At 35.1% G+C, this 26,119-nt stretch overlaps 1 protein-coding gene across 1 annotated transcript; it reads right to left on the bottom strand.

Annotated features, from left to right (window-relative positions):
- Positions 1-17,373: 17,373 nt before the first annotated feature.
- LOC105481009 (olfactory receptor 13C8) lies at positions 17,374-18,336 on the bottom strand. The gene has a single exon (XM_011740253.3). It carries the CDS (start codon positions 18,334-18,336, stop codon positions 17,374-17,376), a length of 963 nt encoding a protein of 320 aa, XP_011738555.1.
- Between the last annotated feature and the right edge of the window lie 7,783 nt (positions 18,337-26,119).

Here is a 26,119-nt window from a genome sequence, read left to right as displayed (position 1 = left end):
AGTCTTTATTGTTTTCTGAAGGTAACCAAGATAAAGAACTTGATACTTAATCAAATGATCTCAAAGGAGATTGCAGACCATTAATGCCTAGAACAGAATTGTTACTAGAAGATGAAGTTTGTATTTGCAACAGGCTCTAAACTAGCTGGAATCCTGCCACCCTCAAATACCCCTCTTCCAGCCCCTGTAAGAAATAACCAGTCTATGATTCAATGCTCTGGGGCTGCTTTAGTGTTGCGATAGACCTAAGCAAAGTTTATGACTTTTCAATTTAAGCCAGAAGTCAAACTCTCTAACTTTCTAGAAAAACATCTAACCTTGTTTTGCTTTGCTTTATTAACTTAGCTACTTGAAGGTCTAACATTTAAAGTACTAATTTTTTTCCCACAAAACCATGTAACATCTGTACCCTAAATACTCCCTAGAAGAAACAATTGTGTAATCTCCAGCTTTTCTAAAGAGAGCAGTTAAGATCATTGATATTACACAAAGTTTAATGGACATGTCAACCATCAATTTATAGGTATACTCTAACCCTCAATTAATACACCATGAGGAAAGACATATTATTTTAGCTCACAAAGGGAAGGGCAATTTATAACATGTGAAGTATTAGTATGTATTTGACATTTCATATAATTTTTATTACCTAATTGTCAAAATAACCCAAATACTACTATGACTTTTTTTTTTTTTTAACAAAGAAATTAATTTGAAATTTCAAAGGATGGCCGAATAGGAACAGCTCCGGTCTGCAGCTCCCAGTGAGATCAATGCAGAAAATGTTCAGTATCTGATAGTAGTAAAGATTACCACTGTTCTGTTCTGCAGTGTTCACTTATTTTTATGGTACAAAAATTTTATAAAACCACAATTTAATTAGATGAACTGAACTTTGAAAAAGGGTCTATATGATAATTATGCACATAGAGAATAAATTTAGCCCTTTTGAAAACCACTTATAAAGACATTATCCACAACAATGACTTCAAATGAAAGCCTACCCCAAATTCCTTTCAGGTCTATTGTGGGAAATTTAGGCCTAGTATAGTGGAATTTGACTTACTATGTAAATAAGAACTCAAAAAAATTTAATATTTTTTCTTTTACCCTGGCTGCCTGGGGTTCGAACTAACACTCAGTTGTAATTATTTCTCACCTCTCTTTCATATTACTTGTTGTTAATTCTATTTTTACTGCAAGTACCTTTAATTATATGCTATCTCAAACCCTTATTGGCCATAGTTTATATATGAATAATATATAAATCGCCATGTGTTCTTTCTCCTTGTTACTGTTACTTAAGACTTTAGTGGACCAGATATTTAAATACAATAACCATTAGCCTATTATTTGAGAGTCTGTTGCATTGTAGTCAACTTCCTTTTCCTCACATGAATTAATTCTATGATCTCAAAAGAGACTGCACACCACTGGATTATTTTGGAGTTAAAGAGAAAAATTTAAATAAAATCTCCTGGTCTGGTAGGTGATGACTGGGTTTTTGCATATTCTTCCTTGACATATATATTAAGTATTTGTATTCTTGAAATACCATAAGCAACGACCATGTCAACTCAAAAATCTTTATATTTGTTGATAAGATGTTTTTCTTTTGAAATAATCGCAATAAAATCTTCTCTGTTTATCTTACCTCCTGACTGGGTTTGAAAATCATCCATACCATTCCATGCTATTAAGTAATGGAAAAAATTCCCAGGAATTTGAATTTCACTTATATTTTTCAGATGATACAAGAAGATTCTCAACTTGGATACAGTACCTCCTCTTTCTAAAAAGAAATGTGAGGAAGGGTAGGCATAATCAGGCAATTTGGCTGTACGTGAATATTCTTAAGAGGATATCGAGGAAATAAAATGTATTAAGCATAATGATCAATGATGTAACTCTAGTTTTCCCATAATTTGTTCTTAAGTTGACGCTTACTCAAGGGAGACTCAACTCTTTTGGAGGGGAGTTCAGCACTTACTTTTACAAACTTCTTCAGTCCCTAAGGTTGTAAGTCAAAAATCATAGGATTCTCTAGGGATACAGTCCTTGATTTCTGCATATTCCAAAGACCCAGTTATTCTGATCTAAAGAAAACCTTCCCCAGCCATACATTTCTTGGAGTATTCATTGAATATGTCTGTATTTGATGGCATTATAATAAGTTGGGGATCCAGTTAGAATGTCCAAAAGTTATCAGAAAAGTTAAACTTTTCTCACAAATTTGTTTTTTTTTTCGTACTGCGTAAATAATTCTAAGTTAACTCTATAGAATCCTACATTTCAACTGTTTAAATTCTTTCTGTTTTTCATATTTTTGTTAATTCCAGGCAACATGCGAACATTTTTCTTTATACCAGTAGAATTGTAGAATAAATAAATTTTAATTAGCATTTGCCACTTTACATCAATAATTTTCTGATTTTTGATTTTTTATAGTATATGTAACATTCTTTTTTAATATTTAAAGATATGTTATTAAATGGAATTACTATAGCCTATAATTTTCATATTATTGGACATATTTATTTTTAATTTTTTGAGATTTTTATGTAATTACCATTGATATCTATGAACTTGACTATCTAATCTGCTGTTGCTTCAACTAGAGATAAGATAAATTTCTAGAGATAGAACTACAGAATACAAAGATATGAATTATGAGAGAATTCTTAGTACACAGGCAGAACTGTTTCCCCCACTTACACTTCATATTTTTCCTGAAATATTTGCACAGAACATTCTTTGTACATTTTCTAGAACCAGAAAATATATTTATTCTCTTCTATTTGTATAAAATGTTACTTTGTTTTACATTTTATTTCTATGATTGGTAGTTAGATCGAATATTTTCTTTGTGTTTATTACTTATATTTTCTCTCCTCTTCATTTGTATGAACTATTAATTAGATTATATGATTAACACTTTGCTCTTCAAATTTTCTGCAAATATCTTTCAAACTGTGTCTTTTCTTCTTATTTTTAACATGCTTTTTAAAAAATTTAGGTAAGATTTTAATGTGATCCCGAAAAAGCCTCAATGAAATATTTTTCTATGACTTATTTTTTTGTCCCATCATATGATAACTATGTTGGTTTATGTCTCAGACATAGACCAGATTTACATTGTAAAAATATTAACGGATTTTTCCAAAATGGATTATTAAATCTATGTCTCACAGTTCCCTCTTATTCATTCACAAAATATTTATTTAATACCTGTTATGGGCTAGATTCTGTGATTAGCCTTGATATAAACTTGGATATGGTAGAAAAATATAGGGTCATAAATTTTAAAGATAAACATGAGTTAACATTATATTACAGGTTATAATATTTCTTCTACCTTTACTTTTAATTTGCATCCTTTTATACTTAACACTATATCACAAGTAATTTTTTATATATTATCAAATACTCAGGGAACACACGACTTATAAAGGCCACATAGCATTCGTTCTATTTATATCTCAAGTTTTATTTGATCTATTTTCAATTAATGGGGATTTATCTTCCTTTCATTTCTTTACTATTATGAATAATTCTGTAATAATTATAACATTCTTTAAGGGGGTACTTCTATTTTTTTGCATAGCCTTACTCACCTCAATAATGAATTATGAAAGTAGAGGTAAAGATAATTACATACATACTGAAATACTATCATACCAGTGAAATTGTCAAGTTCTACATGATTGGATCTTAGAGGTGGAAATTATCTTAAACCTAGTCCTAAACCTTATGAGATGACAGAAACACATCTACAGTATGACTGATAACTACTTTACTTCTGCCTGTAGACCCAGTGATGATTAGAACACTTTATGAGGCCACACAAGTTATTTTTGTACAATTCTAATTATCAGTTATTTACAGTCAACTATATATATTATATATCAATAGATAAAGATATATAGATATATTGATATATAACTCTCTGTATGCAACTCTTTTTCTCTGTAGAACAACAACAAAAAACATGCAGACTTTTCTCATGACAGCTATTTTTTCTTTTTTTTTGAGACAGAGTCCCGCTCTGTTGCCCAAGCTGGAGTGCAGTGTTGTGATCTCAGCTCACTGCAACCTCCGTCTCCCGGGTTCAAGCAGTTCTCCTGCCTCAGCCTCCCAAGTAGCTGGGATTACAGATGCCCACGACCATGCCCAGCTAATTTTTTTTGTATTTTTAGTAAAGACGAGATTTCACCATGTTGGCCAGGCTGGTTTTGAGCTTCTGACCTTGTGATCCACCCACCTTGACCTTCCAAAGTGCTAGGATTACAGGAGTGAGGACAGTTTTTTTTAAAAAAGTATTTACAGGTGGCTGTCTCTTTCCTTGCTCTGGTCTATGGTTCTATGTTCCTTCAGCCATTCTCCATGTATTTTTAAAAATATAATTAAGAACATGTATTACTTAAGAAACTACTTAGGAATGTGAGGTTCCCTGTGATAAATAAGGACCCCTCCTATGCATACTGCTTCTGGTTACTGGTTTTGCAAGACTCTGTGGGGCAAAGCACTCTCTGTCATGTAAGAATTAAGAATGAACTCATTAAGAGCATAAATTCTGGAATCAGCTCTGCTTTGTCAAACTCCACCTCTATGATCTTAGGGAGGTTACTGCACCTCCATAAGTCTCAATTTCCTTATATGTAAATTAGAAACTTAAAAATGCCTACCTGATGTTGTTATTCTGAGAATTAATGAGGTTATGCATATGAAGAATTTAACATTGTTATGGAGGCATAGTAGATACTCAGCAAAAGTTCTTGCTACTCTTCTAATTATATTGATTAGAAGAGTATTGATGATTGTAAATATGCACCTTGCTTTTATAGCAAGAGAATGACTTTGGAGTTGGAAATACATGGGTTGGGACCTCAGTTTCCTGATTTGTAGCTTAATGACTTTGAATAAGCTATAAAATTAGTGTTATAATTATCTTGCAGGACTGTTACGTGGTCAAGTTTAAAGGGTGATTATCTTGATTCTTGGCATTTAATAGGAATTCCATAAAAGACAGTTAACATTGTTATATTTGATTATAAATCAGTGAATCTGAGTATAGTTTGCCTAATGTTGATGCCAAAAATAATCACTTTGAATTGATTTTGGTAAATAAAACAGACATGAAATCATTTTGTTTCAGTATGAAGCTATGTAAATCAATGGAAAGAATATCAAAATGAATCACTGTTTCCAAAGAATGAAATCTATTCCTGATGAGTTGAGAAAAATATGTATTGCTTCTAATAGACAAAATTATAAACATATTGAATTTGATTAAACAAAGTATTAGCAAGTTGTCTAAGATAATTTCATCTAAATTAGAAGAGGCTCTTTTTTTGATAAGTGTATTTGAGTCAGTAAGCACATTAGTAGGCACAAAGATGAGTAGGGCGCAGCTCTCCCAAGTCCTGAGTTCCTGCTTATCATGGCATTACTGTCAAACTCATAGGAGCAGAGAGTAGAATGGTGGTTGCTAGGGGTTGGGAGTGGGGAAAACGGGGAGGTATTGGTCAAATGGTACAAACTTTCAGTAACTAGGTGAACAAGATCCAGCCTGGGCAACATGGTGAAATCCCGTCTCTACAAAAAATTAGCTGGGCAGGGGGGTGCATGACTGTAGTCCCAGCTATGGGGATGCTGTGGTGGGAGGATCACTTGAGCCCAGGAGATCAATGTTGCAGTGACCCGTGGCTGGGTGACAGAGTGAGACCCTGTCTCGGATAAAATAAAATAAAAAGATGAACAAGATATCTGATGTACAGCATAGATGGTGATGGATGTGTTAATTAATTTGATTTTTATAATCATTACCCAATGTATACATATATACCTTGGATATATTCAATCTTTGACAACTATAAATAAGATAAAATGGCATTTTGCAACTGCTTCCTAACTGGTCTCTCAACTTCCACTGTTCCCTTCCTTCAGTATATTTTCCAGGTAGTTGCATGGGAGATATTCTTAAAATGTGATACATTTCAAACCACTACTCTGCTTATCAGCATATCATACCAGCTAAGATTTGTTAAATGATTGATTGTTGCCTATGTTTTACTTCTTAATTAAAAAAAATCCTTGTGAGGGCCTAGTTTCACAATCATAGCAAACTGGGAAATGGTCACAACTTGGTGTCTTGTAAGAATTGTCTTCTGGACTGTGAAATTTGTCTCAAAGTGAGAGAAAATGCTACAGTTTGACTACATATTCTTCATTTTCATGTGCAGCACAGGTGCCTATAAAATAAAGCAGAAAATGAGAGAAGCATGGCTCGTACTTCCAAAGGTCAGTACTGTCATTCCAGCAACATTCACTAGTATGTCCTAGAACTTCAGCTCCCTAAAAGACATGAGCTCTTTCAAACCAACCCAATATTCATCTTTGGATGTTTCATCAGTAGCCAGGGCTGAGCTAGAGCATCATGCTTCTCCTGGAGCTCTATGTGAAGTCAGGGTGGGTGAAGACCGTAGTATGGCAGAAACACTGGAGGTGGCAGGTCAGCATGGTCCAATTCCCTTCTCACTGCGGGTGCCTGTGTCAAATGCTACCAGATGTCAAAGGGACAGATATGGATACATTTTTAGTTGAAATTGGTGCTAAATAATGTTAATAATGGTATAATTATTTGAGACATTCAAATTTAAGTTCTCAAATTTCATCACAAATTTGAGGAATCATGACAAAAAGTTAAGCAACGTGATCGACCTTTGAACACTTGCTCACGTTTGTGTTATATTCAATATAATATACTCTCAATGAAGCATCTCGTGGATACTTATAATACAGCCTCTACTAGAAAGCTTGAGTATCGTCACTTAACAGAATATCACCTATATAGATTCAGATGAACAAACAGTTTGTTGTTTGGGTGTGGTCATAGCTTCCACAGTGATTCTGAATCAACAGGATGGATAGTCAGATTACAAAGGCATGCAGATTAGTATGGTCATTTACTTCCCATTCTTTATTTGCCAGTCATCTTAGTGGCCTTGTGCTCTTACTTTGTGCCGTCTTTAAGTGTCTTTGTAGATTATGTAAATCAGAGTTGGGAAAAAGTCTTAATGAATCCTGTCCTTGGTGCTGCAGGATTGTCCTTTATATTGTCCCATCCCATGGCTGTCCTGGATATGTGAACAGTACAGGAGAAAAACCTCTCCGCTCCAAAAGTTGGATCCATTCTATTTCCTTACAACTCCAATTCTTTTTTTTTTTTAATCACAACATTAATTATGTAGGCCCCAAATTAATTTCCTAGGATAAAATTGAAATACCTGAATAATTTAATGTATTCTGGGGTCACAAACTCAAATATCTTCACTGCGATGCAATTGATGTATTTGAATGAAACAGACTGGATGTGAAGCAATATAGAAGGGTGAGGACTGTGGCAAATCTCATTAATTCCATGTGACCAAACAAAATGCATGTGTTATCACATTCCCTTTCTCACCAGTTTATCTCTGTGACTCTATGTCTTTATTGGAATAAGTCTTCTTTAGCCTAATTACATTTTCTAAATGGCTTGGTGATGGCAGTTCATAGAGGACTGCTCTCTTTACCAAGAATAAGGTGATTATTCATTTCAAATTTTCCACACGAGGGTCTCATACGCTCCTTTTTTTACTGTTTAGTTACAACTAAAGAGGAAAAATCAATCTCCTAGGAACAGCCCCAGATTCCCTTCTGGAAACTTGTGGAGGGAAGAGTGTTGTTAAAAAGTAACAGGTTCACTTTAACAAGCTTGACTTTAGACTGTTAGCAGGCACGTGGGATATCATCCCTATGTAACCTATTTGTACCAGAGAGAAGTAGGTCAGTCAACTTTTAATGATGTCCTCTGAGATGCAGTTGCCTGCTCAGGTGTAAATATTAGACTGTGTTTTATATTCCTGTGGGAGAAAGTTACCAGGCTAGAGATAACAGAAAAGAAATGGTCTTCCTGAGTTGGTTGGCCTGTTTGGAAGCACTCTGTTTAAGGTTAAAGGTTACACAGTTAAAGGTCATATAGAGCTGTACATTGTCATTATCTATTTGCTGCAGAGGTGGATAGAGAGGTCTTGGCAGGTCTTTTAGCAATCAGAAAAAATGGAGCTCTACAGTATGGTAATAAGAAGTGTATGAATTTTGGAATCTCTTTAGTTGCACTCCACCCTCCATGGTGTGGCTTCCTAGCTGTGTGACCTAGGGCAATTCGTATAACTTTTTTGGACTACATGTTCTTCATTGTGTAAATGATGCATGTCTTCAGGTTTTTATGCGGATTAAATGTATTTGTGACATAAATGATGTTTACTGTGTTCCCTTACCTGAGCTACAGAAAACATAAGTCACTGAAGTGGTTGTTTCATTTTTAATTAATTTGCAACGAGGAAAAGTTGCTTTCTTCGTTTTCCCATTTCTCTAGAAACCTCATGGATGTTGGTCCAGAGACAGTCAAAATAACTTCCTTTCTGGGCTCAGCAAAATAATTGCTCTATCATCTTTGTTTAGAGTCCTAGTGATCCTGACAACTTTGGACTTTTCACTGGCGTAGAGTTTCCTCTCCAATATGCCCAAGAGGAACCATTTCTGAACTCATTTTCTACATGAGTATCTCTGATGTTTTTGATGTTAGTATCTCCAATTCCCATTCTTGGAGTTAGGATAGTCCCTTTGGCTTTGGAGGCTCTTCATTTTGTGATCTCTGAGACTACATAGCCATGCCTCTTTTCCCAGCCATTGGACAGCCTGCTTGCCTCTCTTATAGTGTATTTCTTTCTTCTTTAGAAAGTGGGTTGAAGTTAGTAATGATTGCTCTACTTTTCTCATATTCTGTATTACCTACAATATGTGCATCAAGAATTATACCATCTATAGCATCAAATGGAATGTCCATTATTAGTGTTTTAATTTGCATCTCCATATACCGGCTGAATTCCATCTACCTGGTGATTCACTATCACCTCAGGTAAACCTGTTTATAATTAAACTCCTGTATTTCTCCATCTCCTTGGTTTGTTGAACTAAGCATCTTTTCTCTAGAGTGAGAGAAGTGCTGTACATGTGGATGAGTGAGCTGGTACATTTAACCTTCACAGTACATCAGAAAACTGAGCTTCAAAGACATGAAATCACTTGCGTAGGCTAGCAAGATAGATGTGGAGGTGAGATTCCAATCTAAACAGTTTGACAGCATATTTAGCCTCTTTACCACTAAGCTTTTCTGTCTCTCTTAATTAACAAAAAATTATTGCACCCTCTCATCTTCCCTAAAGTACATCGCTCTGAAAACCCATGACCCTAGGTTTATTCAGCAGCTTTCTGGTTAAAGCCCTTGGTCTTAGCATGTACTGACCTTTATCTGTGAGTACAGGGATATCCATAAGTTTCTCAAGAGGATGATGCAATACTGGGATCAAGAAAAGGTCAAACTATTATCCACTCTAAATCATAGCCACAATCATTGCAGGACTTGGTCATCATTGTCCCCCAAATTAATCTAATTATCCAGCTTAACAGTGTTAGAGAAATGCCAAGGTAAAATCCAGTAACATCTATTAACTCTTTTGCCTTCTAATACCTTTGGCTTATTTTTCATGACTCAGAAGCAACTGGACTTTCAGATGTTTCCCTCCTGATTAGTAGGCATGTAGAGAAAAGAAACATAGCTTTTCCACTTAGAACCTCTAGGAGTCTTAGTGTCTTTGGCTGTAAATTAAGAACAAGAAAATATACTTTTCACTATTATTATGAAGATTTAATTAGAAATAGTATAATATGAATAAACAGCAAAATGCTTGGCGTATCCACTCTGCATTCGAATTACTTAGATTATTTCATTATCTTTCTTTGCTTTCATTTCATTCTTTTTTCTTTCTTATGAAGTCAAGTTTTCTACAAGAATTTAAGTATAAACATTTTCTAGAAAAAGTCACTTTTTCTGTGTCTAGTAAACTTTAATGTACATTGTTCAATTATACTTTATTTCTTAGTGGGATTAATAGTGAATGTATTTAACAAAGATTATGGCATAGCTGCCACCCAATCAGAATGGACACTAGCTATAAACAGCTGATACAGCTGTACTACTGGTTGCAGTCTTAAGCATGGTTTTATGAGATTTTAATTTGGGGGTTGTAATTTAAATTTTTTTGTTTTTAATTTTTTTCTCTTACCTGTAAGCAAGGGCTGACATTTTGTTGGCACACATTAATTACTACAGCCATACTGGTTGTTTATGACAAATATTCATTCTAATTTACTAGAACACTTGCCATAAAAGTGAAATACTTTGATCATCACTGCTACTTAATCATTTAGAAGTGTGTTTTAATTGTCTCCAGGTTATGGAGCTTTTAAATTAATTAATTACCTTTAACTTAATTGTATGTAGGAAAGAGAATATGACTGTTTAATATTGCTTCTTTAAAATCTACTGATTCTTGCTTTCAGCCTAACATAATGTCAATTTTTGCAAATGTCTCAAATGTGTTTTAGAAGAATCTATATTCCATAATAGTTGGGCTGATAAGCTTGTTAATGTTTTTGTTCAAATCTGTTGATCCTTATATTTGTCTGTTTATTCTTTCAGTGCTTAAGATGATATAGAGTTATATTAAGTTTTCTTTTATATATTAAGGCTGTTTTATTAGGAGAATAAAGCTTAGACTACACATTTTACTGATTAAATAAACATTTATCGTAACGCAACTTCCTCTTTTACTTCTAGTAATGCTTTTTGATCTTCAATCAATTTTGTCACATTAATATAGTAACATCAGCTTTTGGTTATTACTTGCCTAGTATACTTTTTCCTTCTTTTTACTTCAACCCCTATTTTTCCTATGTAGTAGAAAATATACACATTAAAATAATACGAAAGTTATGTATTCCCTTAAAATAAAAAATTCTATCTCTATTATACTAATACTACTTTAAAAATTATGAGTTTAGTTCATTTACAATGACTGTGGTTATTGTGAGTGTGGACTCTCACTAATGGCGGTTTGCTTCTGTTGTGTTTAGTGATTTGTGAGTGTAAATTCAATTTTTCTTTGGATATCCTGCAGAACTAAATTGAAGATTATTTCCTCCAGAGAGCGTTTGATCTGCTTTTGCTGGGAATAACGAAGTGGTACTAACGTGAAACCATTAAGTGCTGCTGCTAGCTTATATGTTACATGTGTGAGCACTAGAAAATACGACTCATCTTAGGACGTTTGATCTCCAGCTTTTAAGAAATTATGCTGTTGGTACTGTTAAAACAAAGTACTTTACTTCTATCTCCCTGAAAATTGCTATGATAAATTTTCAAGTCTATGCTTTCTAGGTTTTGAATAGCTTATTATTGAGTGTTGTGAAATTGTGTAAGTACATCTGGTAAAATCATCCACAGTGACCCTGAAAAGCCCCTTTTGCCCTATTTGAGGGTTCAGGTCTAATGGAGGAGTCCCAGATTCAAATCTCCAAATTTTTACTTAAAATCCATCTGCACAGTTGATACTGGCATTTACCAACAATCTAATCTTATTGCTGCTTTTTTTGCAGGTCTTCTCACTTTGTTTCATCTCATAGCTTTTTCCTTTATTTGTATGTTTGGGTTTGTGTGTCAGGAATGGCTGTAGGATGGTTAGGATGTATTAACAAATTGCCTTTCAACCTTTGTGGCTTATTGCAATAATTGTTTACTTATTGATGCTGCTGCATGTATAATGTGTCATGAATGACAGGAAGGTTCTGACAAAGTCACTCAGGGACTTAGACTAATGGAGGCTTTATTTTGAAATGTACTTTTCCACGTGGCAAGGGGAAGAGGGAGCAGCAGGGTCTCTCATTGGCAAGTAAATATTTCTATCTGGAAACAATAAATGCCACTTCCACTAGAACTTCATTGATCACAGCAAAGAAAATTTGGGCCCAGTTTCAAGGGAATAGCAATTTTTCTGTATTCCTAAAAGGAAAACCAGAATGTTCAGTGAATAGCGCTAATGACTACCATAGGGCATGAAATAAGAGGTTCCTTAGGGAAAATATCCACTTTTTGTAATGCCAAGTGTATATCAATGTCAGTTTTATTTGATATCCAGTTGTATTAGAGTTAGAGGGATTTTTTAGGAAAAAAATGTATTGTTTCATAGCAACAGATGCAATAAGCAAAGACTATGCCTTAAGCTGGAGATTGAATGTAGTCCAGATTTCATTTTGGTACTATTAATTAGAAAGACCTATTTAATTTACTATCCTATAGGAATAGCAGAAATGAAGAACAATTTTTAAAATTTTATTTCATGAGTGTGAGTTCTTATTCTTTTGAACATTCTGCTTTATTTCATTTGGGATGGAGACAAAGGAGAATTCGAGGCAGGCACTTGAAGAAAATCAAAAGGATTAAATATATCAGTAAAGTGCTAGAGCTCCCTCTTTAAGTCTGTTGTTTGGCTTCAGTCATCTTTTGATCCATCTTTATGAGATCTTCTGTAATTAGCTAAAAATTTTAAACATTTTTTAGAAAACTAAAAAATGGCCATGTGTACTAGTTTGTTTTCACACTGCTATAAAGAACCACCTGATACTGGGTAATTTATGAAGGAAAGAGGTTTAACTGAGGTTCCAGAGGCTTAATAGGAAGCGTGGTTGGAAGGCCTCAGGAAACTTACAATCATGGCAGAAGGCAAAGGGGAAGCAAACACATCTTCCCATGGTGGAGAGAAAGAGAGCGCAATGGGGGAAGTGCCACACACTTTAAAACCATCAGGTCTCGTGAGAACTCACTCACTATCACAAGAACAGCAAGGGGGAAACTTGCCCCCGTGATCCAACCATTTCCCATTAGGCACCTCCTCCAATTTGACATGAGATTTGGGTGGGGACACAAATCCAAACCATATCGCCATGTAACCAGTCATAAAATTAATGGCGTGTGGAAAAATGGGCAAGGACAATGGGCAGTGTCATATTCAGGCTTGGTTAGGGAATTCTTTTTTTCTGTAGGGCTGACTTGAACAGTTGTGGTTATGATATAGATATACTTTTATATTTGGTATTTCATTTAGCATTATATCATGTTGTGTCAGATGCTCCAACAACACAGAACAATATAATAGGTACTCTATGTGCCACATTTTCTTAATCCAGTCTGTCACTGATGGACATTTGGGTTGATTCCAAGTCTTTGCTATTGTGAGTAGTGCCGCAATGAACATACGTGTGCATGTGTCTTTATAGCAGCATGATTTATAATCCTTTGGGTATATACCCAGTAATGGGATGGCTGGGTCATATGGTACTTCTAGTTCTAGATCGTTGAGGAATCGCCATACTGTTTTCCATAATGGTTGAACTAGTTTACAATCCCACCAACAGTGTGCAGCCATAAAAAAGGATGAGTTTGTGTCCTTTGTAGGGACATGGATGCAGCTGGAAACCATTATTCTCAGCAAACTATCACAAGAACAGAAAACCAAACACCGCATGTTCTCACTCATAGGTGGGAACTGAACAATGAGATCACCTGGACTCGGGAAGGGGAACATCACACACCAGGGCCTATTATGGGAAGGGAGGTGGGGGGAGGGATTGCACTGGGAGTTATACCTGATGTAAAGGACGAGTTGATGGGTGCAGCACACCAACATGGCACATGTATACATATGTAACAAACCTGCACCTTATGCACATGTATCCTAGAACTTAAAGTATAATAATAATAATAATAAAAATAGGTACTTTAAACTTGTATGTACTAAAGTGAGTTTATGGACTACTGTTTAGAACATGCTAAAAAATTGTGAAACCAGTTCTCTTCACGCATTACTTTGTGACACACTCGCAGTATCTGTGAGAGAAAGTGAAGAATGTAGTTGTGTGAATTTTGTAGGGGCAAACATCAGTTGTGTGAATTTTTTAGGGGAAAAGATGGTTATGATGTACATTCTACCATCACCATAATCTCTTCTTTCTCTACCCCAAACCCTACAACCACCTACAAGGGAAGGTGATCTTTCAAGAGAGCCATTTATAAAGCACCTTAAAATTCAAGGGACTGACATTTCCTACTGAAGAATATTGACTTTGGCCGAAGCTGCCCATGCTTAGCAGCAGAGCATGGAGAAATAACAATGTAGGGAAAGGAACTGTATTTTCAGAGTTTAGTGGAACAAAAAAGTCTGTGCCTTTCCCAAGGGCCAGATGTTGACAGTATTGTAACGAGTTGAGTGGAATAGTTTTGTAAAGAAGTTCCTTTAAAACAAGTGAATAAATGTCCTTTCTTCTCCTTCCAAAATAAACCAACAGGAATGTGCATGCTCACAAGAAAATCAGGCAACCAAACCAGACAAGCTAACATAGCATTTTAATTCATTTACTTAATTTTTAAACTGTATTTTTGAGTTACTTTCCGTGTATGTGTGTGTATTGAATTGCTGTTTGGTATTACTTTTTTTTTTTAATCCTGAATAACTTCTTTTAGTATTTTCATAAAGCAAGTCTAAGTCTGCTTGCAAAGAATCATCTCAGTTTGTTTATCAGGTAACACGTTTATTTCACCTTTATTTTTGAAATACGGTTTTGCTGAACATCGGCTTCTTGGTTGACATTTATTTTTGTGTTTTATTTCTTCTTCCAGGCGTTTGAATATGTTATCCAATTGCCATATAGCCTCAATTGTTTCTGATGGGAAGTTTGCTGTTAATCTTATAGTGGCTCCCTTACACATGATGAACCAGTTTTCTCTTGAAGTTTATGAGGTGTTTTTTTTTCCTTCTTTATCTTACAATATTTTGACTATGGTGTATCTGAGTGTAGATCTCTTTTTAGTTTACCTTACTTAAAGTTCATTGATCTTCTTGGATGTATAGACTAGTGTTTCATCAAATTTGTGATGTTTTTAGCAATTACTTAAATAAGTAATTTTTTCTGCCCTCTTCCTTCTGTTATTTCCATTATGTGTATGTTGGTACACTTCGTATTATCTCACATTTCCATGAGGCTCTGATTATTATATAATGATTATATAATTATTATGATTATGCCATTTGAGAGTATACTAAAGAGACTTAATAGTCTACAGTTTAGAAACAACAAAGCAACTGCAGAAGTAAAAGCAGATGTCTTACACATACATTTTGTTACATAGTTCTGTATGGAAATGGTAGCTTGACCCAGTCTATTGCTTATTATCCATCTGATTTGCTACATTTCTCAAGCAGATAATTGCATATTTCGTTGCTTTTAAAGATACCTCATGAGAGACTGAAAACTTGACAGGCCTTATTAATTTACCAGAAGTAAGAGCCGAGTGACAGACTCAAGACTTTGAGGATATGGTGCTGGTAGATTATTAGTTCTGGATTATGGAGAAAAATAGATGGAACTAAAACCAATATTGGAAGCAGCTAATTGTCATAGTGAAGAACCAAAGCTGGAGTGATGCTGACAGGAATAGGAAGAAAATAGGGAGAGGCAAATCCCTTATTTTCATCCAAGCTTTCATTCACCCTCTAGCACTTCTTCTGGTGGAGTCTAACAGAAGCTCGTTAACAAAGGAGAAATGTGATTTTCAGTGTGCCAACCCTAACTAACAAGCCAGAACATAGAAAAGTAGATTTGAAGCTGAGAGATGAGAGAGTTAATAGCACCAGTTATTCCCTAAAAAAAAAAAAGGATAAAAATCTTGTGCCAATTCAAAGGTTTCTGACTTACTAAAGAATACCTAACACTAAAAATAATAAAATAGCTGATGTTTATTGGGCATTTAGGATATTCCGGGCACTGTTAAATGCTGTGCATGAATTAACTGATTATATTATGAAATTACAATAATTATCTTTTAAAAAGACAGGAAAGTATTGTGGTCTTACTCTCACAACTTAGAAGTAGCTCTAGTCTTTTACTTTGGATTTCTGTTTTATATTTCAACTACCATAGACTCCTCAAAGATCTGGAGGTAAAGGGAATGCTTTCTTCTACTGACCATAACTGACTCAGTTCCCTCAATGGAAGTAGGACTTCCTCACATGGGTGCTGCCCCACAGGGAGCATAAATAGAGATGATCTCAATTTTGAGCCATTTCTGTCTTACCCCTCAGTGCCCAAAACCCTGTGCTCCTCGGTACACTGGATGACTTGACTTAATTTCTTCTGCCACTTCCTATTCTTATATCACAATTTTTGTCAGTCACTCATTCTGCCTAGTTTTTCTACTATTTAGATTCTGTGTGATCTAATGCAGAGTAGATCAAAAGTCCTTGTTTCAGCCTTATCTCTTTTCAAAGTCCAAGAGTAGCACTATGCTACCAGACTACCTATATTTTATTAAATTAAAACTTAGGATGCATTACCAGGGAACTCTTTCATTTATCTTAGTCTCATTATGAATCAAATTCAAGAAAAGTTATGGAAAATAAAAGGTGATGCCTTCGCTATTAAGGAATGTATATGACTAATGCCAATACAGTTTATTTAGAAGTATTTCATCAATTTCTGGTTTGAATAACCTTTGCTACCTCAGATATGACAAATATACATTTCTCATTTTATGTATGAGGTGGCTCACCTATTTGTTCAAAAATATTTGTTGAGCACCCATTATATGTCAGTCTGTATTACAGGATTTTTTAGATGTTGTAGGGTAAGATCCTATCCTCAGGGAGCTTATATGTGTGGTGGACATTGTACCGTAAATAAATGAACAATTAAAAATGAATATATAATACATCATGTGCTGGTTAATATTTACTTTGCATACTAATAAATAATGAACGTAATATAGGTCATAAATTGCTTTTTCAAATGCCTTTTGCCTTGATTATTTTCTGAAGATTGGAGAGTGATTATTTTTTGCTCAGGCTTCCAAAGAGATTTTCAATATTTATCCATGATAGTATGTTTTAACACCAGGAACATGTTTTATTTCTATAGTTATATGTTTTTAAACAAAAATCTAATAGTAAAAGGAAAATATTTCTTTTTCGAGATGAAGTCTCGCTCTGTCACCCAGGCTGGAGTTCAGTGGCACGATCTCGGCTCGCTGCAGCCTCCACTTTTCTCATTTAAGCAATTCTCCTGCCTCATCCTCCCAAATAGCTGGGACTACAGGCCCATGCCACCATACCCGTCTAATTTTTGTATTTTTAGTAGAGACAGGGTTTTGCCATATTGGCCAGGCTGGTCTCGAACTCCTGACCTAGGTAACCCACCTGCCTCAGCCTCCCAAAGTGCTTGGATTACAAGCGTGAGCCACTGTGTTTGGCCCAAAACTATTTGTACCATATGGTTTTGAATGCCACATGGGAAATTTGTTTTCACGTGGTAATTTTATCTTTCTGAATTTTATGTCTGCAGTAACATTGAATATTAAGTCATGTAGTATAAATAAAGTATTCATTTTCCATCAGAAAAATGTTTCCTACACAGTATGTTTTTGACAGCAGCCTTTACATCCTTGTTTCGCAGACTATAGATGAGAGGATTGAGCATGGGAGTCATCACTCCATAGAAGAGGGAGATGAGGGCCTCAATTATGTCTTCACTACTGGAATCAGCAGAGACTTTAGACTCAGGCTTTGCGTACATGAAGAAGATGGTTCCATAGAATATAATCACCACTGTCAGGTGGGCTGAGCAGGTGGAGAAGGCCTTATGTTTTCCTTCAGTCGAAGGAATCCTCAGAATAGTGGCAACAATAAATATGTAAGAGATGGAAATTACTAACAGTGGAATAACCAAAACAATCAGATTTGACCCTGTCATACTAATTACATTGATTGAAATATCATCACAGGCCAGTTTCAAGATAGCCAGAATTTCACAGACAAAATGGTTAATGACATTATTAGCACCGAATGGTAACTGCATTGCAAGAGCTGTCTGCACTACTGAGTCCACAAGCCCAGTGACCCAGGACACAGCTGTCATGGCCACATAGGCACCCTTGCTCATGATGACAGGGTATCTCAGTGGGTAGCAGATGGCCACATAGCGGTCAAGTGCCATTATGCCTAAGAGCATGCACTCCGTGGCCCCCATGGCAAAAGAAATAAACATTTGCACCATACAGCCAGAGAAGGAAACCCTTTTCTTTACTGCCAGAAAGCTGGCAAGAATTAGTGGGACAGAGGAACTTGTGTAGCAAACATCGAGGAAGGAAAGGTTACAGAGGAAGAAATACATGGGAGTGTGCAGGTGAGAATCACAGATGATAACTGAGATAAGGACTCCATTTCCAAGCAGAATCATCAGGTACATCCACAAAATTAGAACGAAGAAAACTGTCTGGAGCTTTGGGTGGGCAGAAAGCCCCACCAGGACAAATTCTGTCAACGTGGAGTCATTGGTCCTTTCCATATTACATACACTGTTCTCCAACAGAACTCTGTGAATGATAGAACAGGAATATGTTAATACAGTGTCTGTGAGAGCTACTTTTAAGAATCATATTCTGTATTATTGCAGTTCTGTATTTGGATGCAACAATATAAGTTTGGGGAAAATTTCTTCCTGTAAAACCCAGGCCACTAGAGCAGGAATCCTAACCTAACTGTCTCAGAGTTAAGAGAGAACACCTATGATTATAGGATCTTTGGATCCCAATCCACTTTATTGCTATTTCCACAAGTTCTGCCTCTTAACCCATTGGCTGCAAATCAGTGTCCTACAGCCTGGATTCAGCAGACAGGTATGCTTTGTTTGGCAGTGATTGTCTGTACTGTGTTTAAATTTGAAATAGAGATCAACATTCTCATCAACAGATATGGTATAAAAATCTGTGCCTTCAGCTTGTCTTTGAATAAATTAGAATATTTGAAAACATACCTGTCTCTGTCATGGAGCTTAGTTATATTAATAACTGACCCATTGGATCCAATGCATGTCTCTCCATTCTACTAGACTACTCTCCTCACTCTCTCTCGTCACTGGAGGTGGATATAAGTTATTAATTAACATGTTATTCTCAATTGTTGGTTTCAATTGTTTATATTACCTGGCAGGATCTTATATGGATTTGGAATCTTGACTCATGGCTGCAGGGCCAACTTATCTATCAGGCACAGTACACCCACCATATTGTGAGAAACCTAGGAAAATGTTTTGATATCTTTTAAAATATGAAGAAAAAAGTGAACTTTAAATTTTAATAAATACTATATTTGTTTGTATAATGATGCAGAAATAAAATATAACTTTTAAATCTTTATGGAAATAAGGCCCCACAAAGGCAAAAAAAAAAAAAAAAAGTGCCTAGGGCCCATCAAAATCATCATGTGGCCCTGTGTAGGTGAGCATCTTTTGAAAACTCAGTCTGGACTACTGGTGGTATAGTAGTGGTTATGTATCTGCATATAACCTCTTTGAGGAGAGTAACCTCGTTGAGAAAAGGAACATACCTTCATATTCCTCCAATATCTTTTTTCAGTATAATGAGGAAGTATGCATTCAAAGAAATGATTTTAAAAAAACTGAATACATTAAAAATATTTACAACGCCAATTTTATCACGGGCTTTGATTAAAATATGTAATGGTGTTTATCGTAGCCTCTACCTAATTTATTTTCACACATGCAACAACTAAAGAATCAATTGTGATAATAGTGCTTTTATTCAAAACATATACATTGAACTAAACCAATGATGTCTAACCATTAATTATTGAAAAATAAAATTTATAACTAATATATATAAAACAAATAAAAAGAAAAATTTCTCCAGTTGAAGTTACACTAGTGCACAGGGGAGAAGAAAACACCATTCTTTGCTTGTTTATTCACTCTTACTCCCTCAGTTAAGTTTAAGAGGATTCCAGGGAGCATAGTTTTAAAATCGTCAATGCACTTCGTAAAACATTAATAATCTGCATTTTAATCCTTTAATCAAAAACAATAATAATAAAATAGTAATTTATGTATTGATTATGCCAGATACATTTCTAATTTTTTTTATTCGTAACAACCCAAGGAAATGGGACTAATATTGTAGGAGATAAGAATTATCCTTTCTTAAACATTTGGTAAACATCATCAGTAAATTATGGATGAATAGACTTAAGGAAAAAATAGTAATTATTTCGAAAGATGCAGAAAACACATTTAGTAAAGTTCAATTTATAATTTTTATAGAAACTATCTGAAATCCTCAAGCAGAAGGTAATGTTCTGAACTTCAAAGAAAACTACCAAAAAAACTATGTTAAGTTACTATTCACTAATACTTAATGGAGACAGTTTATACATTCTTAAAGTTTTTTTGTTTTGTTTTGTTTTTTTTGAGATGGAGTCTTGCACTGTCACCCAGGCTGGAGTGCAGTGGCACAATCTCAGCTAACTGCAACCTTCGCCTCCTGGGTTCAAGTGATTCTCCTGCCTCAGCCTTCTGAGTAGCTGGGATTACAGGCGTGCACCACCACGCCCAGCTAATTTTTGTATTTTTATTAGAGACAGGATTTCACCATGTTGGTCAGTCTGGTCTTGAACTCTTGACCTCAGATAATCTGCCTGCCTCAGCCTCCCAAAGTGCTGGGATTACAAGTGTGAGCCTCCGCACCCGGCCATTTTATGCATTCTTATTCAGATCTGGAATAAGATAAGGATGCCCACTTTTATAGTTATTCTTTAATATAAAATTGGTAGTCTTGGTTAAAATCATAAGACGAGGAAATGACTGAAGTATAGATTAAAAAAGACAAAAATTTATAAGACCAGATAAGAAAAATTAGTAAGACTTCTGGAAGTGAGCTTAACAGAAAAATCAATAGCTTTCTGTATATTAACAACAAATGATAAAATAATAGAAATAAATATAACAAAAATTAAAGATCTATGTTTATCTCAACAAGGCCTACATAAGACCTTTACAAAAATTCTTCAAAAATTATAATGAAGGGCATAGTAGAATATGAGTAATTGAAAAGGTATGACATGTTAATAGGTAGGATAAAAATATAAGAATGCTGTCACTTCCCTCTCAAATTAGTCTATACATTCAATTGAATGCATTAAAGATTTAGCTGGGTTTTTTTTTAGGGATATGAGTACTTATCCTAAATTCATGCGAAAGAATAAAAGTATACAACTTGCATAGTCAGTTTTATAAAAGAAAAATATGAGGGAGCATTCTGTCCCAGCCAGAAAAAGAAATGTAGTTTTAATAGAAGAGACTATCATAGATTAAAAACAAAAAAAAAGATAAAAGAAAAAGAGCAATTGGCTTCTGATGCCATAAAAACAACATAATATGGATTAAGTGAATAAAAAATTGAGGTACTTACAAAATTTTATGAGTGTAGTTAGACCAAACATTTTTAAAAATAAAGTTTTTCATCTAGGTAAAGAAAAAAGTCAGTTATAGAGTAGATGGTCAGCAATGGAGAACAAAAGGAAGTTTCCAAGTTCTGGTGAAGGCAGGGTTCACCCAAGGAATTTCAGTCTTGTGGTCCCACTGGAAAGGTTATCCTTAGTGTGGAGGAAAATGAATCTGGCATTTGTATTAGCCTGATGCCATGAACTATGCCATTCACATAAGTAATCCTCTTGATCTGACTTGTGTTCCCTTCCAATGACAAGCCTGCATTCAGGTAACTTGCATATAATGAACGAATGAGCAGAGAAATTTGGTGGCTGCTCCCCCTAGGCCTTTGTTTCTCATTGGAAAGCTTGGCACTGTACTTTCTAGTCATATCTGTGAGCTCATGTGAATCTACACCTGTGAATGAGATCCAGCCTCTTCTTACTTACCAAATCAATTTTAAGTCTGTGGGACTAAGGGACAGAATGTGGACCTTGGTAAAATCACCACAGCATTGCTATGTAGTGAGGTGTTATTTATAGGAAATCAGTCACTTTTCCCCAGGGAGGCCTCTGAATCACTACACGTTTTATTCAAACACCCAGATTAAGTACAGATGCACTTCAAAGAAGGAGAAATCTTCTGAGAGAGGGGTAGCACAAGATTTCATCACATTAATTGAATTTGGTCCTCATGAGCTGAGGGGGAAAAGGCTCAGGTAATAGACTGAGGCTAAAAGGCATCAGTGGGAATTCTGAAGAAAAAAACAATTACAGGAGGATAGCAGGAAAAGAAAAAAAAAAAAAAAAGAGGAGAGCTGCTTTGCCAGTTTGTGATGAATATCAAATGTAGAGTTAAGGAATTATAATTTATTATCTAGGCAATTTGGGAGCCACTGGAGTTTTGATCAGGGGATATTAAAGCTGAAACACACACAAACACGCAAGATTGTTATGGGAATATTCTTCAGGGTCATGTACTTTTCTCCCCAGTATTTGACTGTGACCTATGCTTTGTAGTTCTGTAAGTGTTTTTCACGACAATTGTTGACACCTTCTTTGGCTTGTAGAGAAGCTGACTCAAAATTCATCTTCTTTGGAAATGGATACATAGTAGTTCTTTTTAGGTTAAATCGATAATAAAACATTTTACTTTAATAATTTATTTTATTTTTTAATTTTTTGGCTTTTTTATTTTACATGCTTTAAGAATTCTTTTTTTAACATTCTTTTCTGTTATTTTATTTTATTTTATTTTTTTAAATTATACTTTAAGTTCTAGGGTACATGTGCACAATGTGCAGGTTTGTTACATATGTATACATGTGCCATGATGGTGTGCTGTACCCATTAACTTGTCATTTACCTAATTTATTTTATTTTCTAAAAAGAGATAATCCTGTTTCCTCTGAGCTTTTAGCCAAGTTTTAGAATAATCAGTGGAAACTAAAGTGTTTGTAGTTTCAGTTTGAAGGAAAGGCCAAAGTTTTGTTGGGTCCTTCACAGCTAGATCTTAACTGATTGCTTTAGCTATTAAACTAATGAAACTCATCAGGCTAACTGCCCCATTCTGCCTTGGTTTTCCAGTTTGTTTCACTTCTGTGAAAGTGACTTCATTGAAACCCAGAGAAAAAGAAAAACATCTCAGTTAATAAGATAAAGGACTTACGCCCTGGAGGTTATAGGAACCAAACCCTTCTTCTATTCATGCCCCCAGCCCCCCTTTTTAAAGAAAGCTTTTGTCTCTTCCATCTCCCCCCCAGTTTTTCTTCTAGAAGTAGTAAGTACATTAAGGCATTGTTCATTATGTGAAAAACCACACATTCCTTTTTTCTTCAGTTTTCGCATAGAGGCCCTAGGGTGTATTGAACATTATTAGCAATAGTAGTCAAATGCACATGAGCTGTAAAGAATCTTGGCTGCACCTCTTATGAGCTTTGTAGCATCGTGCTGCATTTCTAGCTTCTCTCAGCTCAGTACAATAAACTTAGCATATATGATAACAGTTAAACTCAGGTCAAGCTAACGAGCCTCTGTTAGCCCCACTATATAAGTTTATGGTAGAGAGTAGGAACTTAAAACACATTAGATTCTTTTTTGGGTCATAATTAGTTACAATTAAAAGTGTATGTGAACAAAAGCTACATTCTAAGGCAAAGAATAAACAGACACTGGTCACTGGTAATTCTGGTCCAAAGAGCTTCCAGAAAAGGTTAGTGGAAGAGGTAATTTACATTCCTTCATATTTACAGAAAATTATATGCAATTTGAATTGCATTCATATTCAGTTATAGAAAATGTATTTTTTGTCTTACATAATTTGAACCCAACAATGCTTTTGAATATAACCACACAGGTGATATGATGTCTCAGCTATTTTAAAAATACTTTCAAACATAGTGGGCACAGCAGCTGCTGAAAATGGTCCAATTATAGTATTGCAGTTCTACACATTTGGAACAGAGAATTAAATTTTTTAGCAGATTATAGGTCCAATAATAGTGTTCAAATTGCTTGGCTCTTGAAGAAAATGGGAGAGAATACATCTGTCTTGCAATGATGTTTCTAGGTTAGAGCACCAGACAGCAGAATCTAATGTTCTCATTCTGTCTTCTGGGGGGAAAGCAGAGAATAGGCAGAATAAATGTTTTTGAAGAGGCAGGTGACACTGGAAAAGAACACTGAACTTCATTTTAGAGTGTCTAGATTTGACACTCAAAGACTTGGAAACTCCTTTATTTCTCTTCTTTAAATGGGGCCGATTCCTACCTAAGAGTTCTGTTGTGAATGTTACCCAGACAAGGATAACATATTGCAAGGATAACATGCAAATCTCTGGGATGCTCAATGATGAAAACATGACAGATGAAAAATTAGATATGTCCAGTTAACGCATATAAAATTAAAATCTATAATTGAAAAACAATATTTACAAAACAAGAAGATGGAATATGCCATCATTTATGTACCTCTGAGCCTGAGGAATGGTTTCCTTTCCTTGGTTTGAGATCAGTCTTCTCAACAGCTGTCTTACTTGACCACCTCAAAAAATATTCTCCATTTTATGTAATAATTTTCATGATAAAGTGAGGGGATATAAGTGAGAATTAGATGGCAAGCAGCATGCTGTAATTATTTTCTTTAAGTTTCCACTTACCTGTAGTTTATTTCTCAGGTAAAACTCATAGATGAAGCTATATAAAATTCTGAAACTCAGGTGTAGAGTTTCCAGTTTAATCTTGGAGAAAAAAGATACAGGTCCATGGGTTCTAGGGGCTTTTATGGTGACTTACGTGTTTTGCTACGTTTTGAGCATCAGAAACATCCTCCAAAGGACCAGCCATTACAACAACAAGGCAATTTAAATTCTTTTCGGGGTGACTCAGGGAGGGGTCCAATATTTACAACAAATTAGAGGTAAGAAGGTAAACATGGAGCATTAAAAACTTTCTAAAACTCCAGGGATAATGTCATCAGACCCAATTATATCATATAATTGGTATATTCTTGTTCTAATGCAATTCAAATAGTAAATATATTGCTGTCTGCATTATCACAGTATGTGAAGATTTTGAGACCCCAATAAACAGAAAAAGTCTTTAATAAGTATTGTTTTTTATTTTTAAGAATTATCTGAAAACTTTCCATAATCGAATGAATAAATCACTCTCATTTGCCTAATGCTTTCAAATGTCTGATGGAGTTCTTAGAATACTACCATGAGTTAATATAATTATTCCTATTAGACAGATCTAAGCCTGAGATAAGAAGTTCACCTGTTTTGCTGAAGGTTGTCCAGCCAGCATATAAGAGAATAAAAAATATCTTAAATCTACCATTTGTGACTCTAGCTCCTGTAATCAATCTGTGACACTGCCCTGTCTCTCACTCATAAGAACCCAGAATGAGCTTTTAGAATATTGCATCTACATTCTGCAATGAGTACAGAAAAGCTAGGCTAGAAATAGGTAAACAATTTAAGCTGACAGATATCATCAAAATTGTTTAAATGAGCTTTACTTTTTCTCTAGACCCATGTCAGAATTGAAGCATGTGGAACAGAATATAACCTCTGATTAAAAACAATTCCTCTTTGATTTTATTAATTTTTAAATTTTATTTCACTTTTTAGTGATATATAATATTTGCATATATTTATGGGGTATATGTAATATTTTATTATTTGCGTAGAATGTGCAACAATGAAGTCAGAGTATTTAAGTTAAGATATCCATCACCTTGAACATTTATTACTTCTATGTATCGGGAACATTTCAAATCCTCTCTTCTAGCTATTTTGAAATATATACTATTGTTGTTAACTATAATCATTGTACTCTCTGCTATTGAACATTAGAACTTATTCCTTCTATCTAACTGTGCATCTGTACTCATTACTCATTAACCAACCTGTCCTTTTTTTTTTTTTTTTTTTTTGAGACAAAGTCTCACTCTGTTGCCCAGGCTGGAGTACACTGGTGCGATCTCGGCTCACTGAAACTTCCGCTTCCTGGGTTCAAGCAGTTGTCTGCCTCAGCCTCCCGAGTAGCTGGGATTACAGGTGCCCGCCACCATGCCTAGCTAATTTTTGTATTTTTAGTAAAGACAGGATTTCATCATCTTGGCCAGGCTGGTCTTGAACTTCTGACCTTGTGATCCACCTGCTTTGGCCTCTCAAAGTGCTGGGATTACAGGTGTGAGCCACTGTGCCCGGCCTAGCCAACCTCTCTTTAACATTGCCCTCCCACCCCCAAATACCCTTCTCAACCTCTGATAACTATCATTCTATTCTTTTTACCCCCAAATTCTCTGTGATGTATTTCCTGTAATTTTTTTTTAATTTCAATAGA

The sequence above is a fragment of the Macaca nemestrina genome, chromosome 14, assembly GCF_043159975.1.
Source record: "Macaca nemestrina isolate mMacNem1 chromosome 14, mMacNem.hap1, whole genome shotgun sequence".
NCBI lineage: Eukaryota > Metazoa > Chordata > Mammalia > Primates > Cercopithecidae > Macaca > Macaca nemestrina.
Note: the sequence above shows the minus strand (reverse complement) of the source record. Positions and strands in the feature narration are given on the sequence as shown.

What these genes read in the sequence shown, in the direction of transcription:
- LOC105481009 (XM_011740253.3), bottom strand. Translation starts at nt 18,336, where the DNA reads ATGGAAAGGACCAATGACTCCACGTTGACAGAATTTGTCCTGGTGGGG.